The sequence below is a fragment of the Leptonotus elevatus genome, chromosome 10, assembly GCF_054856555.1.
Source record: "Leptonotus elevatus isolate MCC_2025b chromosome 10, RoL_Lele_1.0, whole genome shotgun sequence".
NCBI lineage: Eukaryota > Metazoa > Chordata > Actinopteri > Syngnathiformes > Syngnathidae > Leptonotus > Leptonotus elevatus.
The window spans coordinates 19656046-19680273 of record NC_141248.1 but is presented as its reverse complement, the minus strand read 5'-3'; the positions used below and the strand labels follow the sequence as shown (position 1 = coordinate 19680273).

The following is a 24228-nucleotide window of genomic DNA, read 5'->3' as shown; positions in this document are numbered from 1 at the left end:
GGAAGTGACGTTTAAAAATGGTTGCCAGGCGACATGCAGACATCAAACTTGGCACAAATCTCGTTTAGCGACAGGATTTGGGTTATTTTATCACAATGTGGCGATATAAATAGATTTCGAATTAAAGCTAAATCGTTTACTGATAAGTGCTAATACAGTTAGTTTCGCACAGTCGTCAGAAAATAGCTTAGCTAAGATAGGGAAAGTCGGCTAGGCTAGTCCTGCTAGGAGCGACGAGAGGCGCAAGGATGGCGAAATAAACGGCAACGGTAGCACACCGTTTTTAACAAAATGACTGAAGCTCCCAAACGCGGCTCTGTCGTCATAGCCAACTGGCATCGATGCAAAGACAGCAAAGAATACTTCAGCAAGATACTACACAAGAAGAAACGCAAGCTTTTCGGTATATCTTACAAATAAATCTTGTTACTTGGTCAGCGAATGCATTGAGATGTATAATTTGTGCTAACAGGTCTGTTGGAGTCTCCGGTGATGCCTCCATATGTCCCCGTGGACACGGTCCACTATAAGGTCTTCCTCTCTGGCAAGAGTGGGGTGGGTAAAAGTGCTCTCGCGGCACGCCTGGCAGGCCAGAAAATACCCAGCATGCACTACGAGACCACAGGTAGGATCCTGCAAGTGTTGTGACTTGAGATATTTTATGCAACACTGACCACATTCCAAAAGCATATCATGTCCACTAAAGACTTCGTTTTCACATAAAGTCAGCTGGGATTGGGTCCAGTTCAGCACCAGTAATACTTTGAAACTGTTGTGCTTGCCTTTTTGTGTCCAAGGCATTGAGACGACAGTGGTTTACTGGCCAGTCAAGCTGAAAGAAAGTGGCAGAGTGCTCTTCTTTCGTTTCCACCTGTGGGACTGCGGAGAAAATGCCTTGCGACGATTCGACCATCTGCTCCCGGTATGCATGACCCTCTTGCATTATTTGTAAAGAAATTTAATAAGTTAATCATTCTTTTCCTTACAGTCTTGTAAGGAGAAGGTAGATGCCGTTCTATTCCTCTTCTCCTTCACTGACAGAACATCTTTTGACGACCTCGCCAATCAAATTACAAAGTGGAAAGAATCATCTGGGGGCCCAGTTGTGACTTTGGTAGTTGGCACAAAGTATCCTTTCATACAAGTTGATCCATTTTCTATAGTTGACTGAATTCCATTTACTACATACGTTTGAATGCGATTGGTTAATAGGATGTGCACACTTGCGCAAGGTCAAAATTTAAAACAAAAATTTCCCTTGATGTTCTGCTCAGATTTGACCTGTTTATGCACTGCGACGTCTCAGAGAAGGACGTGAGGGGCTTCCAGGAGACGTGGCAGTTACCGGTGTTGCGCACGGGTGGCGTGGAAGAGGGAGATGGGCTGGATGCCGCCGCGCCACTTTTCAACAGCCTGGCAGAGAGTCTGTGGCATCAGGACTGCATCATGGCTGGACAACAGACGCAGCTGTGGACGGCGAGTCCAAGTTGATGCATAGAAAACTAAATTATACCGACTTTGGGACAGCACAACTTATTTTTCCCTTACAAAATACTAATTGGTTTCGAAGAAAAGCACTGATGTTGAGGCATTGAAAAATCAGAATGCATTGTACGTAGTACAGTGGTGCCCCAAAATACAAGCCACTCGAGACTTCCATCAGTCTGTCCGACACTGCCCCCAGGTGGCCACACGATAGAGCAGCACAATGGACTTTAAAATATTATTTATGGCATTATTTTGTTTTTAAAGTAAAATATTATGGAGTGCCATGTTTAAAGTTCCTAGCCTTGCAAATTAAACGCATTCTCAAGGCACTACATTTTTGCAGATACTGTAATGTATTAAATACAAATGCACCTTTATTACAGTTTCAACTTTTATAAAACAAAAACAAAAATATTGCTGGAGTGCCAGTCCACCTGTCATGAAATTAAACTACCAAGTAAATGCTTTATCTGCCTATTTCTGAACATGTGAGATAACAGTGGGGTAATTTACATACACCACACACTTTTCACAATTAAAATGAATTTCTTCATGTTGTATTGATGAGAAAATACAATTTTTATTTATCACCAGCAAATTTGAATGAACACTTAAATACATAAAAAATCTGATTTATAAAAAAAAAAAAAGGGGGGGGGGGTTGCCACTGTTCTGCCAAAGAGAACCCATCCATCCCTTAGTGTTCCATTAAAAAGGTCAGTGATTTCATTTTCAAAGTTAATTTCAGTTGTGATGATTGTCTTGAACTTTGTGTTTAGCGTGTTAGATTGCCACCAAAGTGTATGTGAATAAAAAAAATGTTTTTAAAGTGCAGCCCCCACCCCCCCACCTTAGTGTTCTATTAAAAAGGTCAGTGCTTTCGTTTACAAAGTTCATTTCAGTTGTGATGAGTGTCTTGAACTTTGTGTTTAGCGTGTTAGATTGTCACCAAAGTGTATGTGAATAAAAAACAAAAAAAAACAAAGGTGCCCCCCCCAAAAACAAAACAAAAATACCCTTTAGTCACCGCACTTCAGCACCCTCATCCACTGTTCCTTGTCTGACCTAGGCAATTCATAAACATTTTTAGGGGATTACTGTACCCCCGCCACCCTCTCCTCTTGTACCTGCTGTGCGCAATCAGTATCATGGCGGTCGCGTGTCCAGTGCAATTGCGAGAGAGATGCAAAAGAAAGGACTCTGGCGGTAGCCCGAGAGCTTCTGTCTTCAGGGGTGCGACGTGCACGTGTGTGGGAAATTTTGCGTGGTCCTCCACTAGGAAGCGCTGCTCCCTGGAATGAAAACGGAGATTAAATGAGCTTTTGAATGCAGTGAGAAGCAAGTACGACGATGGCACACTATAAGTGAAGTACTTTTTTGAGGAGAGGATCAACAAATCATTGAAGAGGTGAAGGTGGATGCCGGTGAGGGGCATTCTGGCATTTGGGCCGCTCTCGACAGTCAGCAGGCTCAAGGGACCCTGGTGCACCAAACACCGTCCGCTTATGACCAGAGGAATCGCCTGAAAGATGGTCAGAGATAGACGGGATATTTCTTCAGAATTAACCAAGCCATTCTTGGGGGATTTGGTTTTTATCCTGTTGGGGTCCCATGTTATCAGAGTGTGGTCTGCCAGTTGACCATTCCTGTATTAAAGCTAAAAATATATATTTTTGTTTTCTCTAAATCTTTATGAAAGTTGAATGTGTACATTTAAAAAATAAAATAAAAAATTATTCCAAATGTATTTGGGGTGGTGTGTATATTTAAATAATTAAAAAAAAAAGTCCTTCTATACTTCTGGAATAAACTGGGTTCTGCTGTTGCATCATTCAAAAAGTCTTACAAAAAAAATTAAAGTCCAACCTTCAGTTTGCCAAAATCCAGCAGCATCTCCAAGGAGACCAGTTGCTCGATCACTTTCATTTTTTTGACCCCCTCGTTGCACTCTGCAACGATCTGGTCCGAACAAAAACATCAAGCATGAAATTTTCTAATTTCTTTTCATTTAATCGCATATCATTAAAGCGACTGTACCTGATGTATGGCCTCTTTTGCTTTTTGAAGATATGACACAGCATCTGAATCCACTTCAGACAGTTTGAGGATATTCTGAGGGAAAGACAAAATGGACAACCAGATTTGTTAAGATACACCTGCACGATGTCATAAATCTTTTAAAAAATAGTTTCAATGGACACAATTTGTAAGGCATACATCAGTCCCCCACATTAACATCATGATGCATTTGTAAAAGGTGTGAGCAAGTGAACTAATAAACACAAAATGACCTCCAGAATGAGTTTAATGCGAGTGATCCTTTGAAAAGGAAGAACGAGGAAGGACTTCAGACTTTGCCTCTGGCACACCGGCTCGGCCTCCAGCTGCTTGAGACATGACACAAAGTCACGGTTCTGCCGCCTTGAGATGGAAGAAGAGCGATGAATGAAGATGAGGATAAATGGAAGCAGCAGGCAAACATGATTGATTGACACCTCGAGGTAGACTCACATCAGCCGCTTGATGAGCGCCTCCTGGTACATCATGTTGGTGATGTAGGGCACGTAGTGGGCGCGAAAGGAGGGGCAGTGCTCAAGTACAATGTACCCCAGCTGGGTTATGAACACACTCTCACCAAGGCGGCTTTCCAGTTCCATGAGAAACCTAGAAAAAGCAGATCTTTAAAAAAGGGCAGCGTGGATAGACTACAGCTCACACCAACAAGCACGATAAAAAACAGAATCATTCCAAACAGAAGCAGAGATGGCAAATCCAGGTCCAGAAAGTGAAAACTGCCACAGTTTGGCTTTAGCCCCTAATGCTAGCTAGCTAGCTCCCTAGCAGGTAAACAAGCACCCAAGGAGCTAGCTAGGAAGCTAGCTAGCTAGCAAGCAAGCACCTGGGGCTAAAGCCAAACTGTGGCAGGCTAGCTAGCTCCGTAGCAGGTAAACAAGCACCCGGGGAGCTAGCTAGCCAGCTAGCACCTGGGGCTAAAGCCAAACTGTGGCAGGGTTTCTACTTTCTGGACCTGGATTTGCCACCTCTGCATACAAGAAGGGGGCACAGTAAAGTTGCTCTTACTTCTCACTAGTGGCCTTCACATGACGGACGTTAGAGAACAAAGTATGATGCTCCATTTGGGACAAGGTGCTCTTGAGGGCCTTTGATGAGCAGAAGTGATCCACAGCGACACCCAGGCTCCTCAAGTAAGACGCCTCGGAGCCGATCAACTCAAACTTGGACTACGGAAAGAAAAACAAAATTACATTGGACATTTTGTGGTACGACTAGGAAACAATCAACTCTGTCTCGTGTGGAATTACATTTTTCAGGAGTCCTCTAATATTTGTTCAATTCAGCCATTTTAATAAAATGTATTCATTTTTATCTTGATTTTACTATTGGTTAAATGTGCAGTACTTTTTTTTTCTTTCTTTTAACTCAATTTTATGAAATTACTGTATCAATGACTAAAAGGTGGAGCCATATTTCGATTTAACATCCCCCCCCCCACACTTGTTAACAAGAGTATGAAAACTTTTACATTTAGAACAGATATAAAAATTAGTGATTAATCATGAGTTAACTATTGAAGTCATGCGATTAATTACAATTAAAGATTTTAATTGCCTGACACCCCCAATATAAATGAAAATGTCCCAAGGCACTTGTAGATAACCGTTCACACTTATGGACAATTGAGAGTCATCGATCCATGATTGAGTAGGGGATGAACAAACACTACACAGTGAGGCCGGAGTAGTGATTCGAACCCTGAACCACAGATGTGCTGACCACGAGAACATTGTACCATCACCCACAAATTCAATTCAAACCCACATCGCACCTCCTGAAGTCGAATCTGTTGGACCGTCAGACTGTTGAGCAGACCAGTCGCCTTCACCTCGTCCAGGTCTTGCCACAGGGTACACGGTGCCACGCGGATCACGTGGCGATCAGGAGTGGGCGAAGTTGACCTGGGCGAGCTCTGCCGAGGAGACTCTTGGGGGACGAGACGAGATTGGAGATTCTGCAGGTACTGGGGGGCGATCAACTCCGACAGGGAGGTCTTTGTGTTGAGTCTCTGGAGGTCGTCTCTGACCACCTCGACACAGTAGTCCTGGTAGAGGGGGACTGCACATTCGAAAATAAATAAATAAATAAAAGCAGAATACAAGTCTTTTGAAATATACAATATTTTACACTTACATTTGTGAATGTACTTCGACTGGAAGGACACACTGGGCTCTGGCTCTGGCTCTTGCTCTTCCTCCTCCTCCTCCTCCTCCAGCTTTACAGGTCTGACAGGCGATTAGTTTAGAAACCATACCAAATGAATCTACTACAGTCTTATATAACACCTACTCTTCTTCTGTGGTATCCTGATCCACTGGAGGGAACGAAGGCGATCCGTCTTCCTCTTGTCCGGGAGTCCAAAACAACTTATTCATTTTACCCAAATTCCACATTCCCATTGTGGCAACTGATCTGATGACTGATGAGATGTCTAGTAAAGGAGGACTAGAAGAAGACCGATTAGGATGAAATCAATTTTCCACAAATTAAAAAAAAAATAATAATAATAATAATAAAAAATATATATATTGTTTAATGTTTATGTACCTAGCTGGCTAATTTAGCCATACTGCCATGCAATTTTTCACCCTTTGAGTCAGCATTTCTTGACCAATTTTTTCAAAAGACATGTTGCCACACAAATATCCCGCTCGGCCTGTTAACTTGGCTGGCCATTCAAGTGCACATTTCAGCTTTGCTTATCTTTTGATTTTGCCATGGAGCTTGCCTGTAGGTCTGGCTTATTACAAACAGATTCAGACGCTAAAATAAGCCTGGCACTATTGAGGGACTGCACAAAAAGTTGTCATGGGGGGGGATGCTTTATACACTGCCAATTTGTTACGCAACAGTGGGGCGGAAATGGCTACCTCACAAAACAAAAGGTGGTTGTTTCAGAGAGCCAACAACAATGTTACCTTGACATGTGACAGTTCATTGCTTTTTTCTCCCCACTTGACTGAAGCTGTACATTGATGTTACTTGATCAATGCTCAGAACGTAAAAAAAAAAACATTATTGGAATTTGGATGAACCACTTTTTTTTGTACAAAGTATGCTCAAATAGTCACTTACTTTTGAATCTGGCTCTGGTCACTTTCTGGCTCCTCAGTGTTCAAGTGCTGCTCACTTGTGGTAGCCATAGTAGGAAACATAAACTTAAGTTGACTCCCTCTCCCTGGACTAGGGTCTTCAAAGAAGGCGAGCAGTTGAGCGAAGACGTCTCTACCAAAAGTGCTCCTACTGCTGCTGTTGGTGGTGGCTTCATCGGCGCTGTCAAAGTCAGCCATTTTGTCTTCGGGGCGATAGTCGTCCTTCTGATTAAATGTCCAAGTCAATTACAAAACGCACAGCAGGTGCGCTAATGTCGGGTTTAAAAAAACCAAAAAAAACCCTGACAAGTACATTGAGATTTTAAAGTAATCTAATTCATCTACATTTGGGATTTTACCTGTTTCAAGCTGCCAAGTCTTAAAAACAAATACAATTATCATTCCACACAGTATACAAACACTAATCCTGGTTTTATTTTGCCATTTAAAATATAATACAAGATAAACGTAAATAAATCATCGAGGGGAAAAAAACATTGTCTTCCAGATGACCCAGATAAAGCCATGTGATGACCGTTAAATTTTAAACCACATTGTCAGACAGAAAAAAAAACACATCAAAAATATACGTGCACCCGTCTTGATTTGACATACAAATGGCAAGCCCTAAAATTGGATTTTTGTGTCCAATGTTTTCTTGCTCTTATTTTTGATACAGATTTGTAAACTTGTATAATTGGCTGTATTGTGGCAATTATTTAGAGATTATACAGATATTCTTCCAACAGTAATTTTGCTACACAAACATTCAAGAAAATAACAAACGGCAAGTTAAATATTTCATTGTTGAACAATAAATGAGACCGTACGTGTCACTGCTGGATAACGGGACGGGGGTGGGGGGGGGGGCTGTTTGTGGAAATCACCCGAAGCAGGGTAAACACACGGCCAAATTGGAGTATTTTCCCCATTTTTCAATCAAAATCAGACAGATTATTATATGTCTCTTAAAAAGCAATTTCCCCTGCTAATTCTTCTTGAAAATGGTCAGGGTTGACGATCACACTAACAGATAATCAGGCCAAATTCAAAATGTTCTATCCCTTGCAAAGGCCTGATTATCAGAAGGCTCATAGAGATTATCCTGCCCTATCTCCAGTTGTGTCCACTCGATCAGCTCGCAATACAGTCGGGGTCAATATTCATAAAGCAGGGCAAAAACCTAACGATAATCAGGACAAATTTGAGTATTATGATCAGTCAGCAAGGCTCGATTATGGGACGTCTCTGAAATATTATCTTGTGTGCTAGCCTAAGTCATGGTCTCTGTGATTGCGTCAAATTTACAGCTATAGGAATGAGAGCCAATCAGGAAGCTGACTAGCTTCTTCTATTTCTTCCTCTTCCGTTGCTCTTCTTCTTTGTATTTTCCGGCAGTTTGGTTGTCCTGCAGTACCGAGCTGCCGCTCACGGGTCTATCTCGGTACTAAGACAGATACGTGGTTTGGTGGAGGAGACTCGCGATTGTCGATGGTGCGCAGTGTTGGCTATCTTGAATACACCACACTTGTCAATTATTTTCCCTCACAAAAAAAAAAAAATCAAGATGTCACAATTCAGTATGTGTACCCCGCTTGAGGATAAAGGGCAAATGATCAAATGAATGATTCTACAAAAACTGATGTATGCGATGCTGAATGACAAAGACAAAAAAATCAATTTATAGTATAAACCACCTTAAAACCATTGAGATGGGTGGTCGCCCAAGACGTCGGCATGCAAATACCGCACATATCCGCTATGTCAAGAGAAAGGATTACCAGTACTGTGACAGCATATCCCTGTTCAGACACATTCCCTGCAAAGAGGGTCACGGGACATCTGGATCAAAAACCAAAAGTGTAAAAGGAGACGAGACGTTGGTGGGGGCGGGCTTGGAGTCTTAGGTGGGCACGGTGATGCTGCGGGCCAGGAGCGCCAGCAGAGCCAGCTCCACAACCCCGTGCGCCTGCTCTAAAGCCTCTGCAGCATCGCGGGCAGAAAAACCTGCAGCCTGGATTCTCTGGATGTGTTCGGCCGGAAATTGTTCTGTAAAGGGTACAGGAGGTGGACCGGCGGCCGTGCCGGAGACAAGACTGTCCAGGTCGCTTGTGTCCGGTGCTCGTCCGTGTACATCCCTGCTCCCCTGCTGCCCCTCGGGGGGTTTCCTGAAGTCCCCGTCAGGATTGGGAGGACTTGCCGACTCGGGATTATAAATGCTAGCGTCTTTGTGTTCAGATGGCGGCTGTGGAGAATTTGCCGATTCGGGATTATAAATGCTGGGGTCTCTGGCTTTACATGGGGGCTCTGGAGGACTTACTGACTCGGGATGATCAATGCTGGGGTCTCTGGATCCATCTGGAGGCTCCAGAGGCCCCTCCGAAGGGTCTGCCCCTCCTCTCTCTGAGGGCTCACAAGCAGCAGTTGGTTTGGCTTTGGCATCGCTTGGTTCTCCTGTGGCTCGGGTTGGAACCTCTTCCTGGGGATGCGATGAGGGCCGGGGGGCACCACAGTTGTTGGAGAGCAGCAGTTCGTGGAGCTCCAGGAGAGCAGCGGCCAGAGACGGGATGGTGTCAGAGCCCTTGGGCTGATCTCTGCATGAGGAGTCCATTTCGACAGAGTCCGACTGGCACGGATCCGTTGTTTCGGACCCAGTCGCCTCATGGTCCATGGGTTGACTGTGTGCCAGTTCTGGGTAGGGGAGGGTGGACCTGTTCTCTACATTGGATGGTTCTGTAGTCCCCTTTTCACCACCCTCTGGACATGGAAGGGCTTCAGCTGATTGACCGGGTCCCAGGGCTTCTTCTACAGAGACAGTGTGATCTTCCAGAGGGGGAGTCTGGAGTTGATCCTGCTCTGTAGGCAGATGAGGCTTCTGGAGGCCAAGTTGGTCCGGTTCTGAGGCCCGCTCCACAGGGATCTGGGTGGACTCTGAGCAATCCAAGTCGGGGTTCTGGGGATGGTCGCTTGAGGACATTTGGTCTGAGGCTGTGGGTAGTGACAATGGCGGCGGCTGCGGTGAGGTAGTCTGTCCGTCTGCAGTGTCTTTTTTTGTAGAGAGAACAGATGACACAACCAAATACCGTGAGAAGGTGGCGCTTCATAGGAAGCTTTCAAGGAGTCCCAGCACTTCACTTTTTCCACATTTTGGTATGTTAGCATTATTCCAACGGATTAAAACATTTTCCCCATTCAAAATACTACACACAATGTGTGATTTTTGTGGGGGGTGCAATATTTTGCAAATGTATTAAAAAATTCAATAATTAAATCAAACCACCTGTACATAGACACATAGACAGTACCCACAGTCTTTGCCATGAATTGTGGGTAGTTTTTGAGGGGGGAAATATTATAATGAAATTAATCAAATAATGTAAATTATATTATAAATTACTAATAATAATATTTAATTCAAATTAGGGGTGTCAAAATGAGTGCGATAAAGTTCCTTTAACGCCACAAAAAATTTTATCGCGTGATTAATGAAATAGAAAGCCTGCACAGGGGGAATTCCAGTCACAACGCAGCAGACACGCCCATGTCAAAATTTTGCGGTAATAAATTGAGTAATAATGCATATATTTGTGGAGACTGGGGTCAAGTTGTATTTTACAATTTTAAAAATTTGCAGAATTTCACAAGTTACTTCATCTTAAAGATAAAATATATAAATATGAAAAGAAAAATGCACTGAGCTGACACCGTCTTACAAATGCAATTATGCCATCGAGTGGCAGGAAAAATGATCTCAACACAAATCAAGATCGCACTCGTTTTTTACGATTCTTACAATAAAGTAAAAATCTTTTATGAATCATTATGAAATTGCTGTATCAATGACAAAATTATGCAACCATCGTTCTATTAGTTTAAGATATTTCCACTTTTATGTTCACAAGCATATGAAAACTTCCCTTTACTATTGTGAATTTTATTGTACATTTAGGACATAAAATTTGCGATTAATCGTGAGTTAACTATTGAAGTCATGCGATTAATTACATTTAAACATTTTAATCACCTGACACCCCTAATTAAAATATATATTCAAATTTGAAATAAGCAACAGAACAAAATATGGAAAATGTTACAGCATTCTGTAAGGTTCTGAATACTAATTTAAATTGCTTAGTTTTTTTATGTTTAATAAACAAATAAAGGTTTTCACATTGACATATTGTCTGGATAGTGTCCAGATGGACTGTGCACGTGTCATACATACAGTGGAAGCTCTGAAGGCAAATGCGGAAATCAATCAAAAATCTTAAGTGAGGTTCTGCATAATGTCATCATAGATACAGTGTTTTAGTTTATCTTTGACTCATTTCATTTTATGGCAAATCTTCAACCACCACAAATGGTCGCAGTGAATCAGGAGTATTAAGAGAGGGGGAGGAGCAAAAGGCAGCCTCGTGTTGACTGGCGACCAATATTTCACCTTTGAGCCAAATGAGGACAAGTGCTATCAAATGTTGAAATGGGTTGAACATTTTCAAAATCTGAATAGGGTTTGACCTGAGAGATTCCACTGTCTGTTTGTACATTCACTTAAGTTAGTCTCCCGAGCTTCTCTTTAGCAATCCTCAAAGACAAGCTACATTTGGCAGTACCTGATTGTTTGGCCCCTCTCCAGCTGTCTCCATTTGCATCAGTGCTGTCCTGTTCAGGGGTTAAGGTGCACACCGCACACATCATGCAGAGGGACGGAGAAAGTTAGCAGTGGCACACAGTGACAGGACGTGCAGCAACCAAATTACACTTTTTCTTTTCGCACGGGTGTCTTTTTAACCTCATCGCTGTTACTGTACGATAAAACTACAAATCTGGTGTTAATAATAAATATAACATATACTTGTGGTACTTAAGTGATGTTGACAAAGCAGTCATTTTAGTCATTAGTTCAAGCATGTACACACAAAAAAATGGCTAATAAGCCCCATGTTGATCCGTTTCTCTTCAGTAATAATGAAAGGTGTTTGATTTCCTCACGTTTAGGTTATGGACAACTGAAGTCTACCAATCTACCTATCCACATAAACCCTCTTATCTACTTACCTATCTACCCATCTATTGATCCATCAATCTGTCCATTTTGGCTGGGTGATAAGGACTTTAAAAAAACTTCTGTTTTTTTCTGTTTTGTTTGTTTTAACAAAAATCCCATCCCAAAATGATACAATTCAAACCAAGTTTTGCTTTAGTTATATATATTTTTTTGCTTCAATTGCCCTGATGCTAAATACGTTTTTTTTCCCCATCCTCAGCATTAACTTTTACAGAAATAATAATAAATTCCTTTACAGATAATGTAAATAAGTAAATGTAAGCACTGTATTATAGGCAATTATTTGCAATTACAGTAAGTATCAATAAATGTAAACAAGTGTGTCCTCTTTGAAAAATTTCAGATTTGTTAAGAATAGGGGTGTCAAAATTAGTGTGTAAATTTCCGGTTAATTTATAGTTCCAATTTTTATTTTTTTTATGCGGCATTAATGACCGCCCCCTACTTGGAAAGCTTGTACTGGGGAAATTCCGGTCGCAACGCAGCAGACATGTTCACGTCAAAATGTAATAATAATCCATATATTTGTGGTAAACTGGGGTCAAGTTGTATTTTACAATACTGAAAATGTGCAGAATTTCCCAAGTTACTTCATGTTAAAGATTAGATCTTAATATGAAAAGAAAAATGCACTGTCACCAAGGTCTTATAAATGCAATTATGCCATCTAATAGCAGAAAAATGACCTCAGCACAAATCAATATCACACTTCTTTTTTTTTTTTACAGTATATCTTTTTTTTAATTTTAACTCAATTTTATGAATTATGAAATTACTGTATCAATGACTAAAAGATGCAGCCATATTTCTATTAGTTGAACATGTTTATGCTAACAAGAGTATGGAAACTATTTTAGTGTACATTTAAAACATAGATAAAATTTGCAATTAATCGTGATTTAACTATTGAAGTCATGTGATTAATTACGATTAAAAATGTTCATCGCCTGACAACCCTAGTTAAGATGCTAAATATGATCCTTAATAATTTAACATCATAAAAGGAGCTGCCAAACTAACTCCATGACTCGGATCGGCAGTTGTAAACCGAGGCCCTACATATCTAAGGTGATGGCATGACATGATCATGTAACAACAGGAATAACATTTATGTGGCCCATGCAATTGTCGTTCTAACAGAGAGGGGGGGGGGGGGGGGGAAATGCTCAAAGAATGAAACCAAGTCAAAGGTAGCGTAGACCATACATACCGCTTTCATGTATGGACCGCTGAAGCGCCTCGGCGAGCTCCCTATCTGCTATCTCTTCGGGCCGGCTTTCCTCGCGTCCCTCAGGCCCGTAGGCCAGCCGGGCGCAATCGGGCAGCTCGGCCTCGGACAGGAAGCGAGTCTCTGTGCCAGTTGTGCCGATGACAAGCACGTTTTTCTTCAGGTCGATAGAACACTACAAGACAAAAAAAGAAAAATGAAAAATAAGTCGCGTTCAGCAGACTTCGGGGTTAGATTTTGCATCCTAAAAGTGAGATGGTTCGTACCTGGTGTCTCTTGAGCATGTCCAAGCCGAGCAGCATGTCCATCGGCTGGTCCTCCAAGATGGAGAAAGAACAGGGAAGAAAGTCCCCTTCAATCTGGACCTGAGCTGCACGGACAAACACAAGAGACAGATCACATCAGCAGCACACAACGCAACCGTCCTTCTGATTGATGGACTCCACACAAAAACACCCACCCAAATGAACCCTGCCGATGATCTTCTGCGTGCCCACTCCCTTGGCGATGCCCGCCCAGCGCCGATCTACCAATCGCATGATGTTGCAGCGCTCTGCACAGGCTTGGCTCATGATGGTCATTTGGGCGCCTGAGAGACAAGACACCCCTTTGTTGGATTCATTTTCATTTTAGGAAAAGATTGAATTGCAATTTTTATGACAGATTTTGCAATTTCAAATTACCCAAGAGATTGTGTGAAGGAGGCAGTCCTTAAAGGTTTTTAACTCATTCCCTCCCAGCCATTTTCACTGAAGCAACCCCCTTCGCTCCCGGCTGGTTTACTGGATTTTAACTGATTTTGCAAGGCCCACAAACTATTGTGTACTACTGCTGTAAAAAAACAAAACATGGAACCTACCTACCTACCAAAAGAAAAATTTGAGTCTCTTCTTTCATCAGGACAAAAAAAAACACATTTCTATCTGTTTCCATTGTGCAGCAATTAGCATTAGAAAATAGCTAAGTTTCATCATTCTTCACAAATGTGTTTGTGAATAAGTGAGGGAAACAGCTTGTTGCAAGATGGCCCTGGTTGATCTCTTATACTCTGCTGCCACCTGCTGGCCGTTTTTGTAATAACTACTATTGCTGCAAGCATTCTTTTCAGTTCAGAGGCTGCATCAAAGCCTTCTGTAATATGCTAAAGCATAAAAAAAACATAAAAACATAAATACTTCTTTTGGAGCATAGTAATATTTCAAAAAGAACATATTTATATGTTTTGGGGAGCAAATGAGTTAAAACTTTCAATATAGCAAGCTTGCCGTCATACAAAATTAGATAATTATATGTAGTGTTCCGGTATGCAAAAATACATTCTTAACCAACACATTTTCTAAATTGTACTAATGCACATGTTATTTGTACATAAATGTAACATTATACGTTAATATATTTTCCCCATATTTTTGAGGGCTTGGCGGTATGGCTTGAAATTCATATCAGGGTATACATTTAATCCCTTCACAGTAATGGCGTGTGTAAAATATAATGGCAGTATTTCTGATGAGTTAAAGGTAAATATTTTCAGTTAAATGGTCAGTAAGTATATTTATTTCTCTCTTTGCGTCTGCTTATGTAATTAAATCAATTTAACATATAAAAAAATACATACAGTGCCTTAGAATAGCTAAATTGATTTTCAAAAATAAGATTATTATTGTGTAGCGCTCAAAACATAGTACTCTGTGGTGCAAATAAACACAAATAACCTTCAGAGTATTCTCACTAAGTAGCTGTTGTCCTATTTTATCTCTAAATACTTATTAATTGTAATATGAATTTGCTGTTCTTTACCTGAGTCGACAAACGCTTTCACAGGGTGCCCGTTGACTTTGCAGTTAATGTAGAGCATAACCACCTGCCCGAAGCTTTCTGGGGCCTCCTCCATTGCAATGGTCATATTTTCTTCTACATTGTGCTGCCTGCAACGTGCACACGTTCAAGCATTAAGCGAGAATGAAAACATCCGTCAAACTGCTTCCGCTCATTCGTATTTGTTCACTTGACATTGACAACGGGTAGAAAAAAACCTGATATCCTCCTCGATCTTTGCCTGCGCTTCCAAATCGAAAGGATCCGCAGTCAGCAGTCGGATTCGCTCTTGCTCCCGCTTGGCTCGATCCTGCTGCTGCTCCAGCAGCACTTTGGTGAAACGTTCTGAAGACAAAACGAGACGTTTAACCCAACGTCAGCTGATGACATACACAGTAGAACCTTGCAGAGTAAACTAAGCATGGGCTAGTATTACATTCTGACACTGATGAGCCAAAATATCACAGTACTACAATTAAAGCTCTGGCGAGCTATTGTTAGAACAGACCCATACGCTACTCGTGTTGTCCTTGGGGATAACTTGTACCCACTGGCACTATACTCAAGGGTTTCGTGTACGTCAGCATAGCTACCCACCTAGATCTCCGCTCAGCAAGGCCTCGGCGAGCGGCGGGTTTCGCTCTTTCAGGAGGGACAGCTCGTGTGGATTGGACAGGAGCATCTGCTGGAGTAAGGCGGGGTCGTCAAGCCCCTGAGAGGAGGAGCCGCGAAAGGCTGGCGGGTTAAAGGTGGAGGGTTGCGCGCTGCTCTGTGGCTGTTGCTGAGGAGGTGACGGCTGCTGCTGCTGCTGCTGCTGCTGCTGTTGTTGTTGCTGCTGCTGCTGCTGTGGAGGCGGCGGTGCGGCCTCTTGTTGCGTCGGCCTGATATTACTATGGGGAGCGGTTGAAGTGGAGGCGCCAGGGACTGTGATGGAGCGAAAGTCGATATGGGGCAGACCTACAGGGCGAAGGTTAGCGAATATGACAACAATAAAGGCTTGATTACTAAACAGAATACAATAATACAAATACAGGCCAGGTGTCCTCAGTTTATTAACTTTTCTTCCAGCCTGGCGGCCCACCAGGCTTTCCTGATAATACATTCATTCTTGCTTTAAATTTGCTCTTGTGGTCTCCACCTTTTCTCTCACAGATTACATGACATGTTCTCACCTGGGAAGGCTGGCTGAGTGGGTGGCGGCCTTCTGTCGGCTTGTCTGAGGACCACCACGTCTCCATCCTTCACACCGTAAGTCCCTAAGGCACGAGTGGGGTCTTTTAGGATCTGCTCCACATAGGAGATCTTAAAAAAAAAAGAGGAAAAAAAGACTGTAAACACACAGCATTATGACCGTGTGAAATATCTTAATGAGTTGGATGGAAAATATTTATTAATGTGGTTGTGCGGCGGCTTACAGTGTGACACCATACACAAAGAGCACCAACAGCTACTGTATATGTTGACTCTAGTTTAAAAAAAGAGGCAACCACAATATAGAAACAGTTCTTGGTATGATGCAATCCAGTTCTACATCGCTGTAAACCACTGTACAACCACAACAATAAACATGGGTGTTCAATTCATCGCTTTTGGAATTAATCAATTAATTGTGACACCTTTGCATATAGATTGTTGGGTAATGTCTGAATTTGCACATTACTATTCTTACATATAGGTTTTTTTTTTCTATTTGGCGATCATTTAAAGATGATATAAAATGAGTTATTCTCCAGTTACTTAGTAATTGAATAGAACCCCCCACACACACTGAAAGCTGTTTTTGCTGTGTACTGTTTTTACTTATAATATGGAGGAGTACTTTTTACTTTATCTTGAGCCATTTTTACTTTGTAACAATGCTCTGAGCAACGTTTTCTTTAAACCCCGTTAGCTTCACTAGGTTGTTTGTGACAGTACTCAATAGTAAAATTTGGAGCCACTTGGCCCACCTCCGTTTCGTACGCCACACCGTGATTTTGTTGTTTGTTTAGCCATTAGCCTTCGCAAACAGACCTGCGATAGTCTGACGTGAATCCCATGAAAATTCGTTTCAACAACGTGAATTACTCCACACATGCAACTGACACAAACTGAGTACGGATTGTTACTAACGCTTAATAACGAACAGACTGTGGTTGGCGAATTCCCCTGCTTGGGTCTCAAAACGTATGCAAAAGTATGATTCATGCTAGCAAAGGGCTGGGCTGGGCTAACTAGCCACAAGCTAGGCTAGCTCGGCGAATGTGGAGCGTAAAAGCTCGCCGCCGGGTGTCCTTACCTGAATTTCCCCCGCCGGGATTCCCGATTCGAGTTCACAAAGTGCCACAAAGTCTCTCAGCTCCAGCTCCGGGGACACATCGAGGGCGAACGTGGTTTCTTGGCGATCCCTCGGCGCGCAGAAAACGGTGACCAGCATCGCTTAATTTTGCAAGCAGAATCGGTCGGCAAACCGCTGCAACATAAAGGCACTTACTGCATTTCCTTGATTCGCATAGAAGAACGCCGCATGATCATGTTGGATTTGAGTCACTATTTCGGCGTAGTTCACGCCACGAAACCGTCAAATGGAATGCGTGGATCTTAACCCAAGATAGTGTGTGTTGCGCACTTACTATTAGGCGTATGATGTGACAGTAAATCATTCAAAAACTCCAACATCAAGAAATGTGCTTATACTGTATTCGCCCTGCGATGCCGTAGCTCGCCCAGCTGGCTTTTACGACATGCCGCATAACGGAGCTTTAAGTCGTAAAAGCAGATTTATAATCTTCCACTGGTACATACGACATTATTATCACGTAATAAAATGAAAATATGAAACTACATTACGTAAATAGAAAAGATGTTTAACACAAACACACACACACCAATTTTATTAATTATTTATCGGAGATCAAATACATGAATATATGTATATATATTTTTTTTTTGATTATTATTATTATTATATTATTATTATTATTCAAGTATATGAATATGTTATAATAATACAATGACATGCTGGCTAACAAAGAAAATATATAACAATAACATATAATATTGTTTTTATTTTTCACTCATTTTGTATATCCTTCCAAAAACATGCATGTTATAAGTTGATTAAAGACTCAAAACCCACTTCAAAATTGGCCATAGATGTGAATGTGCGTGTGAATGGTTGTTTGTCTATATGTGATTGACTGGCAACCAACCAACCCATGCAGGGTAGGCTAAACCCCAGATCTCGCACACTGTTAGATGGGATAGGTTCCAGAGGTTGAAACCAAACCCAGCAAACATGTGAACCGTGACGGCCGAGACCTGTTACAGGTACTGTGATCTCGCTTTCAGTCGACAGCAAGTGCATGGCAAAATGGCCGACTCGGAGATGGATAAAAACGAGTGAATTTTGCTGCTTAATTCTTATTCCACAAACACAATATTTATCAGAATGCCGTGCTTAGCTCAGTGGACAAGCAAATAACACATTATTGTCAAGGAAATCTTTGACTTAATTTCCCCTTTAAAAAGTTAATTTAAAAAAATCTAATGCATTATGAATTTATTCATTTGCTTATAACAAAGAAATATTTTTTTAGTCATGCAATCTGTGATCAATGTGCTAAAAACAGCCATAGACCGCAATCCTTATTCCATACATTTATAAATTCTTGTCGCAGTGTTCTCAAATGCCGCCTTTTGTGGCTACCTTGCAAAGATTAATTAAGATTGCGTGGTGGCTTGGTTTCCATATAGGCACATATGCAAAATACCATGATGTCATGTTCTTACCAGCAAAAAAAGATGGCATAGTTTCCGTTAAGCCGCAGACAGATGAAGATGAAAAACAGACATTAAAAACATGAATAAATTGTACAAAATGTTGTATTTTTTGTTTACTGTCTGAGTTGGCGCCTTTGCAGATGTGGAAAAAAAAGAATACTATTTTTATTTTATTTTATGTAGCTTCATTTATTGTATTACTGTATTTTCTTATATTGTTACTTGAAAAAAAAGAAAAAGAAAAAAATCAGCACTATATTAAAATGTTTTTTATTGTTCTAATTTTGTGAAACTTAGTAAATTATTTTACACATAGTTACAAATATAGGGATTGCTAATTGTATTATGATACAGGGAAAAAAACAAGTTTCATTATTGTGACATCTTTCTCATTCAAAAACTGTTGACGGCATTATAATAAATCGTACATAAGTACAAATATGTACATATTTTTGTCATATTAATGGATTAATTCTCACTCAACCAATTTCCGTTATCACTCATCATAACCCAGATAAAACAGTGTGTCATTGTCACACAGGAAGTGATATTCATGAAGTGAGTGACATGTGGCTCACATAAGTAATTTCCCAGTATGTTCATTCCCTCTCGCAGAGCTTCTTTCTGTGGTATCAACCAAATACAAAACATGGTTCTTTTCCTCAAACTGCTCCTCCTGAGTCTGACTTTTAACAAATTCCATGCTGATTTGGATACGTTCTGTCCTAAAGGTAAATTTCTGATTTAGTCTAGCTTTCTAATGCTACTTTTTGTTACCGATATAAGAATCTACTTACCATAATTGCTGTCTTTTTCTTCTCATCCAAATTAAAGGCACACTGATTAAAATGCATGGCGCAACTCCGTCCTGTGAGGCATGTCCTGAAGGATACCACCAGCCTGTAAAGAATTACTCCAAACAGTGCAAAGCGTGCACAAAGTGTGATGAAGGTATGCCAAGCTGTGAGTGCTTTCTTGACATGGAGTCTCACTGAAGTATGTGGTTTCCAAATTTCAAACTGAATTGAAGCAAAACATGTTTTTGTCTTAGAGTCGGGAAGTAAGGTGACAGAGAAATGCACAAAGGTGGCGGACACGATATGTGAGTGCCGAAAAGGATTCGATCCGGCGGAAACTGATTTTGCTACTTGCGAATGCCGCCTTGGATTTGGGCTACATTATGGAGGTAAAGTTGGAAGCAAAACGCAACCAAATGTGGCCTACAGCAGTGATTCCTAGTCTTTTATTGAACATGGGTCATATTTTACATTAGAAAAATCTAATGGAATAACACCAAACAAAAGTGCCACAAAAAGTATATTGAAATAATGATGCACTTGTCTCAATTTACTCACAAATTTACTTAGTGAGTTAGCTTTATTTATTGAGCATTTATTAAATTACATAACAAGTAGCATAGCTTTATTGCCATCAAGTGGAAGAGTATTTAATTGTTCTGCCTGTCACTATACGTCGCTGGCATAGATAGGTGAACAAACAGGTCCCCGGTCCTGGTCATAGGCAAACTAGGTGATCACCTAGGGCGCCATCTAGTGGAGGGGGCGCCAAATTGCAAGGCAAAAAAATTATTTTAAAAACAAATGTTTTCAAGTCAAGTTTATTTAAACATTTATTTATGTAAACAAATATATAGTCAATGTATTCTTTTTTTGTAGTTGTTTGTGAAATTTGGAATTTATTGTGTTGTGTGCTATTAATTACTATATCTATGTTATTTATTTATTTATTTATTTTTGTCAACAATTAGATTTTCGCCAAGGGCACCAAATCACTTAGGTTGCCCTGTGAATAAAGATACATTACTTCTTACATTACTAGCAAATAATTTTCGGACTAAGTGAAATTGGGTAATTTCCTCATTCCAGCCAATTGAAGGAGCTCCTCTCATCCCCTTTAAATTCAACAAATTCAGTGCACGGAAACGAACTAACATAGTTGGTAAATTTGCGATGTGTTTAACAGCACGTAAATTGGAGACGCGGGGCTCTATTTTCGTAGACAGGCAAAAAACAGGCGTCTCAGTTTTCGTTTTTGCGCAAGACAAGTCTGCCCTGTTAAAGGCCATGTTGCCATGCAGGCCCAATACCTCCTACGTAAAGTCTACGAAAATACCAAAAGAAAGAAAACTCCGCCCATGCACAGTTAGACTGCACTTTGCGCCAGACTTGCTTTGGGAACGAAAATAGGCCCCGCCGCATTGTCCAGTAGAAAGGTTTCTACCTTATTCCGTTCTTTAGTAATTACCATTTGATATTTTCTGTTTAGTTACGTTCTGTAAATTAGATTTAATGTAACAAAACGCTTTGATTATTCATGTCATCCTTGAAAACGTTCTATTTCCTAAGATCCGCCATGTTTTCATGTAACTTGATACACTGGGAGCCCATTGAAAAGTGATACAATGCTGCCATCTGCTGGCCATAGTTAGTGGGTGTTATTGGATTATTCCATCCCATTCACAAAGCAGCGCTGCACAAGACGTTGTACTGCCCATTGAGAAAACAAAACAAAACGTTGTTGACGTCAATTGATGTTATGGCGGTATACAGTGGGCGTGTCTTTGCAGGTGGAAACAGCACATTTAGTAGAAATAAATAATTCCCATAAGCATTTAGGTGTGCACATCGTAGTTATGTTTAATTGATGTTAGGATGCCCATAAAAAAGATCCCTTGTAAGGCGTTGTATGATTGTATCTTCTACTTCTTCTTCTTCCAGAATGCTCAAAATGTGAGGATGGCTCCTTCAACCAACGGCCCAACGGCCCTTGTATTAAGTGGAAAGAGTACGTCGCAGTTGTCCATTGCAAAAAACAACAAAAGCATTATAAAAAAATGCCCTCTCTGCGTCCATATCAGGTGTAAATCTGGCGTGAATGTCAGTGGGAACAGCACCTCTGACGTCATCTGCATCGAGGAAGTAAATCACCACCCACACAGCTCTCCCACAACAAACCACACCGTATCTGTCATCACCCCACAACATGAGTGGGACCAAAGTCATAACGACGCTCAGCTTGAGACAACCACCAACGCCACCGCAATATATGACGTGCCATCTCGGGACAATGTGCAACCGGCCCCTCCTTCAAACGCCACCGGCCACCTCATTGGTAAGCTCCATTTGGATTGATGTTATTAGTGACGTCCATTGTTTTGATTGTACATAACATGTGTTCTTCAGGCGTGGCCTTTGTCGTCTTTGCAATTGTTGCACTGGTTGTTCTCAGTGTGATGGCCTGCAAAATGCGCGGTACGACTTGTGTGAGGAGACGGCCGGCGGCGCAAAGTATGTCTTTCACTTTCTTGGACAATAGATAGTATTCACTGACGTCACAGGATCGCGAGTCGGCCCCCCCAACTTTCCAGCGGACTCAGCTGTGTTTTTATTGTGTTTACACAGAATTTTCTTTTGTTATTGATGAATGTCACCCTCAGCTTCCTCTAGCGTTACTTGTGTAAGCAAAACGTATACGGAAGATTTAGCTCAACACTCAAATGTTTGATTAGTGGTATCGATTGGATTACAAACATTTGCCGATGTTACTTTCCATATCGGACTAGACTACAATCCAACATCCCGTATGTTCTCAGGTAGGATGGCTCGATCCCCAAACACGGACATTGTTGCATCTTCTGTACTTTGGCTTTTATTGGTTGCTATGCGCATTTATCATTTGGGAATTCAAGGTGAAAGATGGATGGATGGGTGAATCTCGGGTTATTTTTAAACCAAGTTAGATAATTCCCCGACCGCGCTAGCTACTAGCGCTAGCATGTTACAACAAAAACAACAATATTTTCATGCACTTTAACAATTTAAACTTTTGGGCTGCTGGGAAAGGAAAATAGAGACATTAAGGAGGGTGTTTGGAGAGATCTAAAAATGGAACATCTTGACCACTTATTAGCCAGAGCTAGCCACGGCTAGATGCTCACATATATCAAGATCGAATTTTGGTAAAAGCTTTTTCACCATCTGACAATGACACTTACCTTAATCAAAATAGTCACAATACACTTCGGTAGACTTTGTCGGTTGGAAATCCTTTTGATTTATCTTTGCAATTCCGGACTTTTCTTTGTCCATTTCTATTCGACATTCCATGGACCCGTGAATGGCACACAATGTGGGGCACATAACGTCATGTGAATACTATCTATACAAGGTCAAAGAAGTCAAACTACAACACATTTTCTGTCTAGCTGCGTTTATTTGTGCTAGCAGTGCTACAGAAACTTTCAAACCAAATAAAAATGACATTCACGCTCAAAATATTTCCTGATTCTGTTTGTTTCTATCAGCGGATTCGCTGTGTCGCAGACCCATTGAAGAAAGTGGCGATGCACATTTGCTCCAACCTGAATACAAAGGAGCCTTAATCACCTGTTAAGTATCACGCCACATGTTCATAAAATCTTCTTTTCAATATTATTGTGAGACTAGCCTGAGATGTTTGCATGTTGTGTCCTACCTCACTTAACTGCTACTGGATGGATATTAAAGTAGCTGCAGGTTCTTCTGTTGTTCTCCAAATTTAGTTGATTTTCTTTTTTGAATAGAAAACACTGTCATAAGTGTTGTCTGTAGCGTGTGGGCGCGGGGAATTCTCCCAATGACATCAAATGTGTTTTTTTCCGCTTTGCAAAATGTTATCTCATGCATGTTTTCATTGTAACCTCGCACAGTAAATGTGAGGAGATTTATGACAAGCCTGCCTGGTCCTCTTATGTTCTCTCATATGTGATGTGTGTGCATTGCAGATGCTCACGTAATTGCCTTTTATGTTGAATGTTAAATGTGTAACATTAAATGCATGGTGAATGGCTGAGCAACGTTGGATGGAAACTCAATTATGATGCTTCATTGTTTTCAACATAACTTGAAACTTGAGTGTACAGTAAATTCAATTATCTTCGATGCAAAAAAATTCATGAATAAACTAACCATAAAGATGTGCAAAAGCGTGTGTGAGGATTCTTTGTGTGGGTGAAGTTGTTGGCCTTCAAAGAAATATACATGAGTTGTGGGTTGTATCGGGTTAGTGTCGCTTTTGAAAAGTACAGAAACTTTACTGCAGCAAAACTACATGCATGTCTAACAAATACTTAAAAAAATACAAAGCTTTATTTCCACCAGACAAAAACACATTCTACAGCCATTCAAATGATGTTAATATATATATATACATATATATATATATATATATATATCATGTATTTGATCTCCGATATATAATTAATAAAATTGGATTATTATTATTATTATTATTATTATTATTCAAGTATATGTATATATATATACATAGACAGAGAGAGCGAGATACTATATGCTATACTATACTTTATACTATACTATACTATAGTTAGTGCCTTTTAAGGCATATCTAAATTGTCACCTACCTGTAATGACATGTTACATGTGTTTTACTGTCAAATAAATACAGAATATTATTTTCAATAGACTCTCTGCTTGCTGATAAACAATAACCAGGGGAAATATCACATTTACATCCATCTAGGCACTTTCCCCACATGTAACTGCATCTGAAACTGAACAGACTATCACAAATGCACTGAGCACTGATTTTTTTTCTTTCATTATTATTATTTATGTATTTTTGTTTGCCGCTTTGAAAGTCTGATGAATAATATTCATCACTTTCCTCATAGTGGGAAG

General features: G+C 40.7%; 4 protein-coding genes across 5 annotated transcripts; 2 read left to right on the top strand and 2 right to left on the bottom strand.

Annotated features, from left to right (window-relative positions):
- Positions 1–25: 25 nt before the first annotated feature.
- Positions 26–1955, top strand: cplane2 (ciliogenesis and planar polarity effector 2). Its single transcript, XM_086087947.1, has 5 exons — positions 26–403; positions 473–625; positions 798–922; positions 989–1128; positions 1275–1955. The coding sequence occupies exons 1-5, from the start codon at positions 292–294 to the stop codon at positions 1489–1491; spliced, it is 747 nt and encodes a 248-aa protein (XP_085944073.1). The 5' UTR covers positions 26–291; the 3' UTR covers positions 1492–1955.
- A 192-nt stretch (positions 1956–2147) lies between these two features.
- LOC147167515 (rho guanine nucleotide exchange factor 5) lies at positions 2148–6930 on the bottom strand. Of its 2 annotated transcripts, none has more exons than XM_086087945.1 (11): positions 6640–6930; positions 5854–6009; positions 5698–5789; positions 5336–5622; positions 4570–4730; positions 4000–4152; positions 3780–3909; positions 3526–3600; positions 3355–3447; positions 2862–3010; positions 2148–2780 (listed from the first exon to the last, which is right to left on the bottom strand). In XM_086087945.1, the coding sequence occupies exons 1-11, from the start codon at positions 6852–6854 to the stop codon at positions 2531–2533; spliced, it is 1761 nt and encodes a 586-aa protein (XP_085944071.1). In that variant the 5' UTR covers positions 6855–6930; the 3' UTR covers positions 2148–2530. The 2 variants fall into 2 exon arrangements, with proteins under 2 accessions (XP_085944071.1, XP_085944072.1); XM_086087946.1 differs by lacking the exon at positions 6640–6930 and adding an exon at positions 6483–6596.
- Positions 6931–7069: 139 nt separating this feature from the next.
- Positions 7070–17487, bottom strand: ddi2 (DNA-damage inducible protein 2). The gene is made up of 10 exons (XM_086087944.1): positions 17380–17487; positions 17046–17219; positions 15940–16069; positions 15365–15724; positions 14986–15112; positions 14750–14877; positions 13413–13541; positions 13219–13322; positions 12935–13127; positions 7070–9701 (listed from the first exon to the last, which is right to left on the bottom strand). Exons 2-10 carry the CDS (start codon positions 17181–17183, stop codon positions 8560–8562), a joined length of 2451 nt encoding a protein of 816 aa, XP_085944070.1. The 5' UTR covers positions 17184–17219; positions 17380–17487; the 3' UTR covers positions 7070–8559.
- A 1673-nt stretch (positions 17488–19160) lies between these two features.
- Positions 19161–22931, top strand: LOC147167513 (uncharacterized). Its single transcript, XM_086087485.1, is given in 8 exon segments — positions 19161–19260; positions 19364–19480; positions 19581–19715; positions 21268–21334; positions 21408–21661; positions 21733–21837; positions 22854–22900; positions 22902–22931. Coding segments are annotated over 8 exon segments (837 nt in total). The 5' UTR covers positions 19161–19178.
- Positions 22932–24228: the final 1297 nt, after the last annotated feature.

Coding starts and splice junctions, on each gene's coding strand:
- LOC147167515 (XM_086087945.1), bottom strand. CDS start 6,854: ATGGCTGACTTTGACAGCGCCGATGAAGCCACCACCAACAGCAGCAGT. Junction 6,010..6,639: donor GACCAGAGCCAGATTCAAAA/GTAAGTGACTAT, acceptor GTCTTCTTCTAG/TCCTCCTTTACTAGACATCT. Junction 2,781..2,861: donor TTGATCCTCTCCTCAAAAAA/GTACTTCACTTA, acceptor TTTTCATTCCAG/GGAGCAGCGCTTCCTAGTGG.
- cplane2 (XM_086087947.1), top strand. CDS start 292: ATGACTGAAGCTCCCAAACGCGGCTCTGTCGTCATAGCCAACTGGCAT. Junction 626..797: donor CATGCACTACGAGACCACAG/GTAGGATCCTGC, acceptor TTTGTGTCCAAG/GCATTGAGACGACAGTGGTT. Junction 923..988: donor GATTCGACCATCTGCTCCCG/GTATGCATGACC, acceptor TTTTCCTTACAG/TCTTGTAAGGAGAAGGTAGA.
- ddi2 (XM_086087944.1), bottom strand. CDS start 17,183: ATGCTGGTCACCGTTTTCTGCGCGCCGAGGGATCGCCAAGAAACCACG. Junction 13,128..13,218: donor ACATGCTCAAGAGACACCAG/GTACGAACCATC, acceptor TTTGTCTTGTAG/TGTTCTATCGACCTGAAGAA. Junction 9,702..12,934: donor GCGGTCCATACATGAAAGCG/GTATGTATGGTC, acceptor CTACAAAAAAAG/ACACTGCAGACGGACAGACT.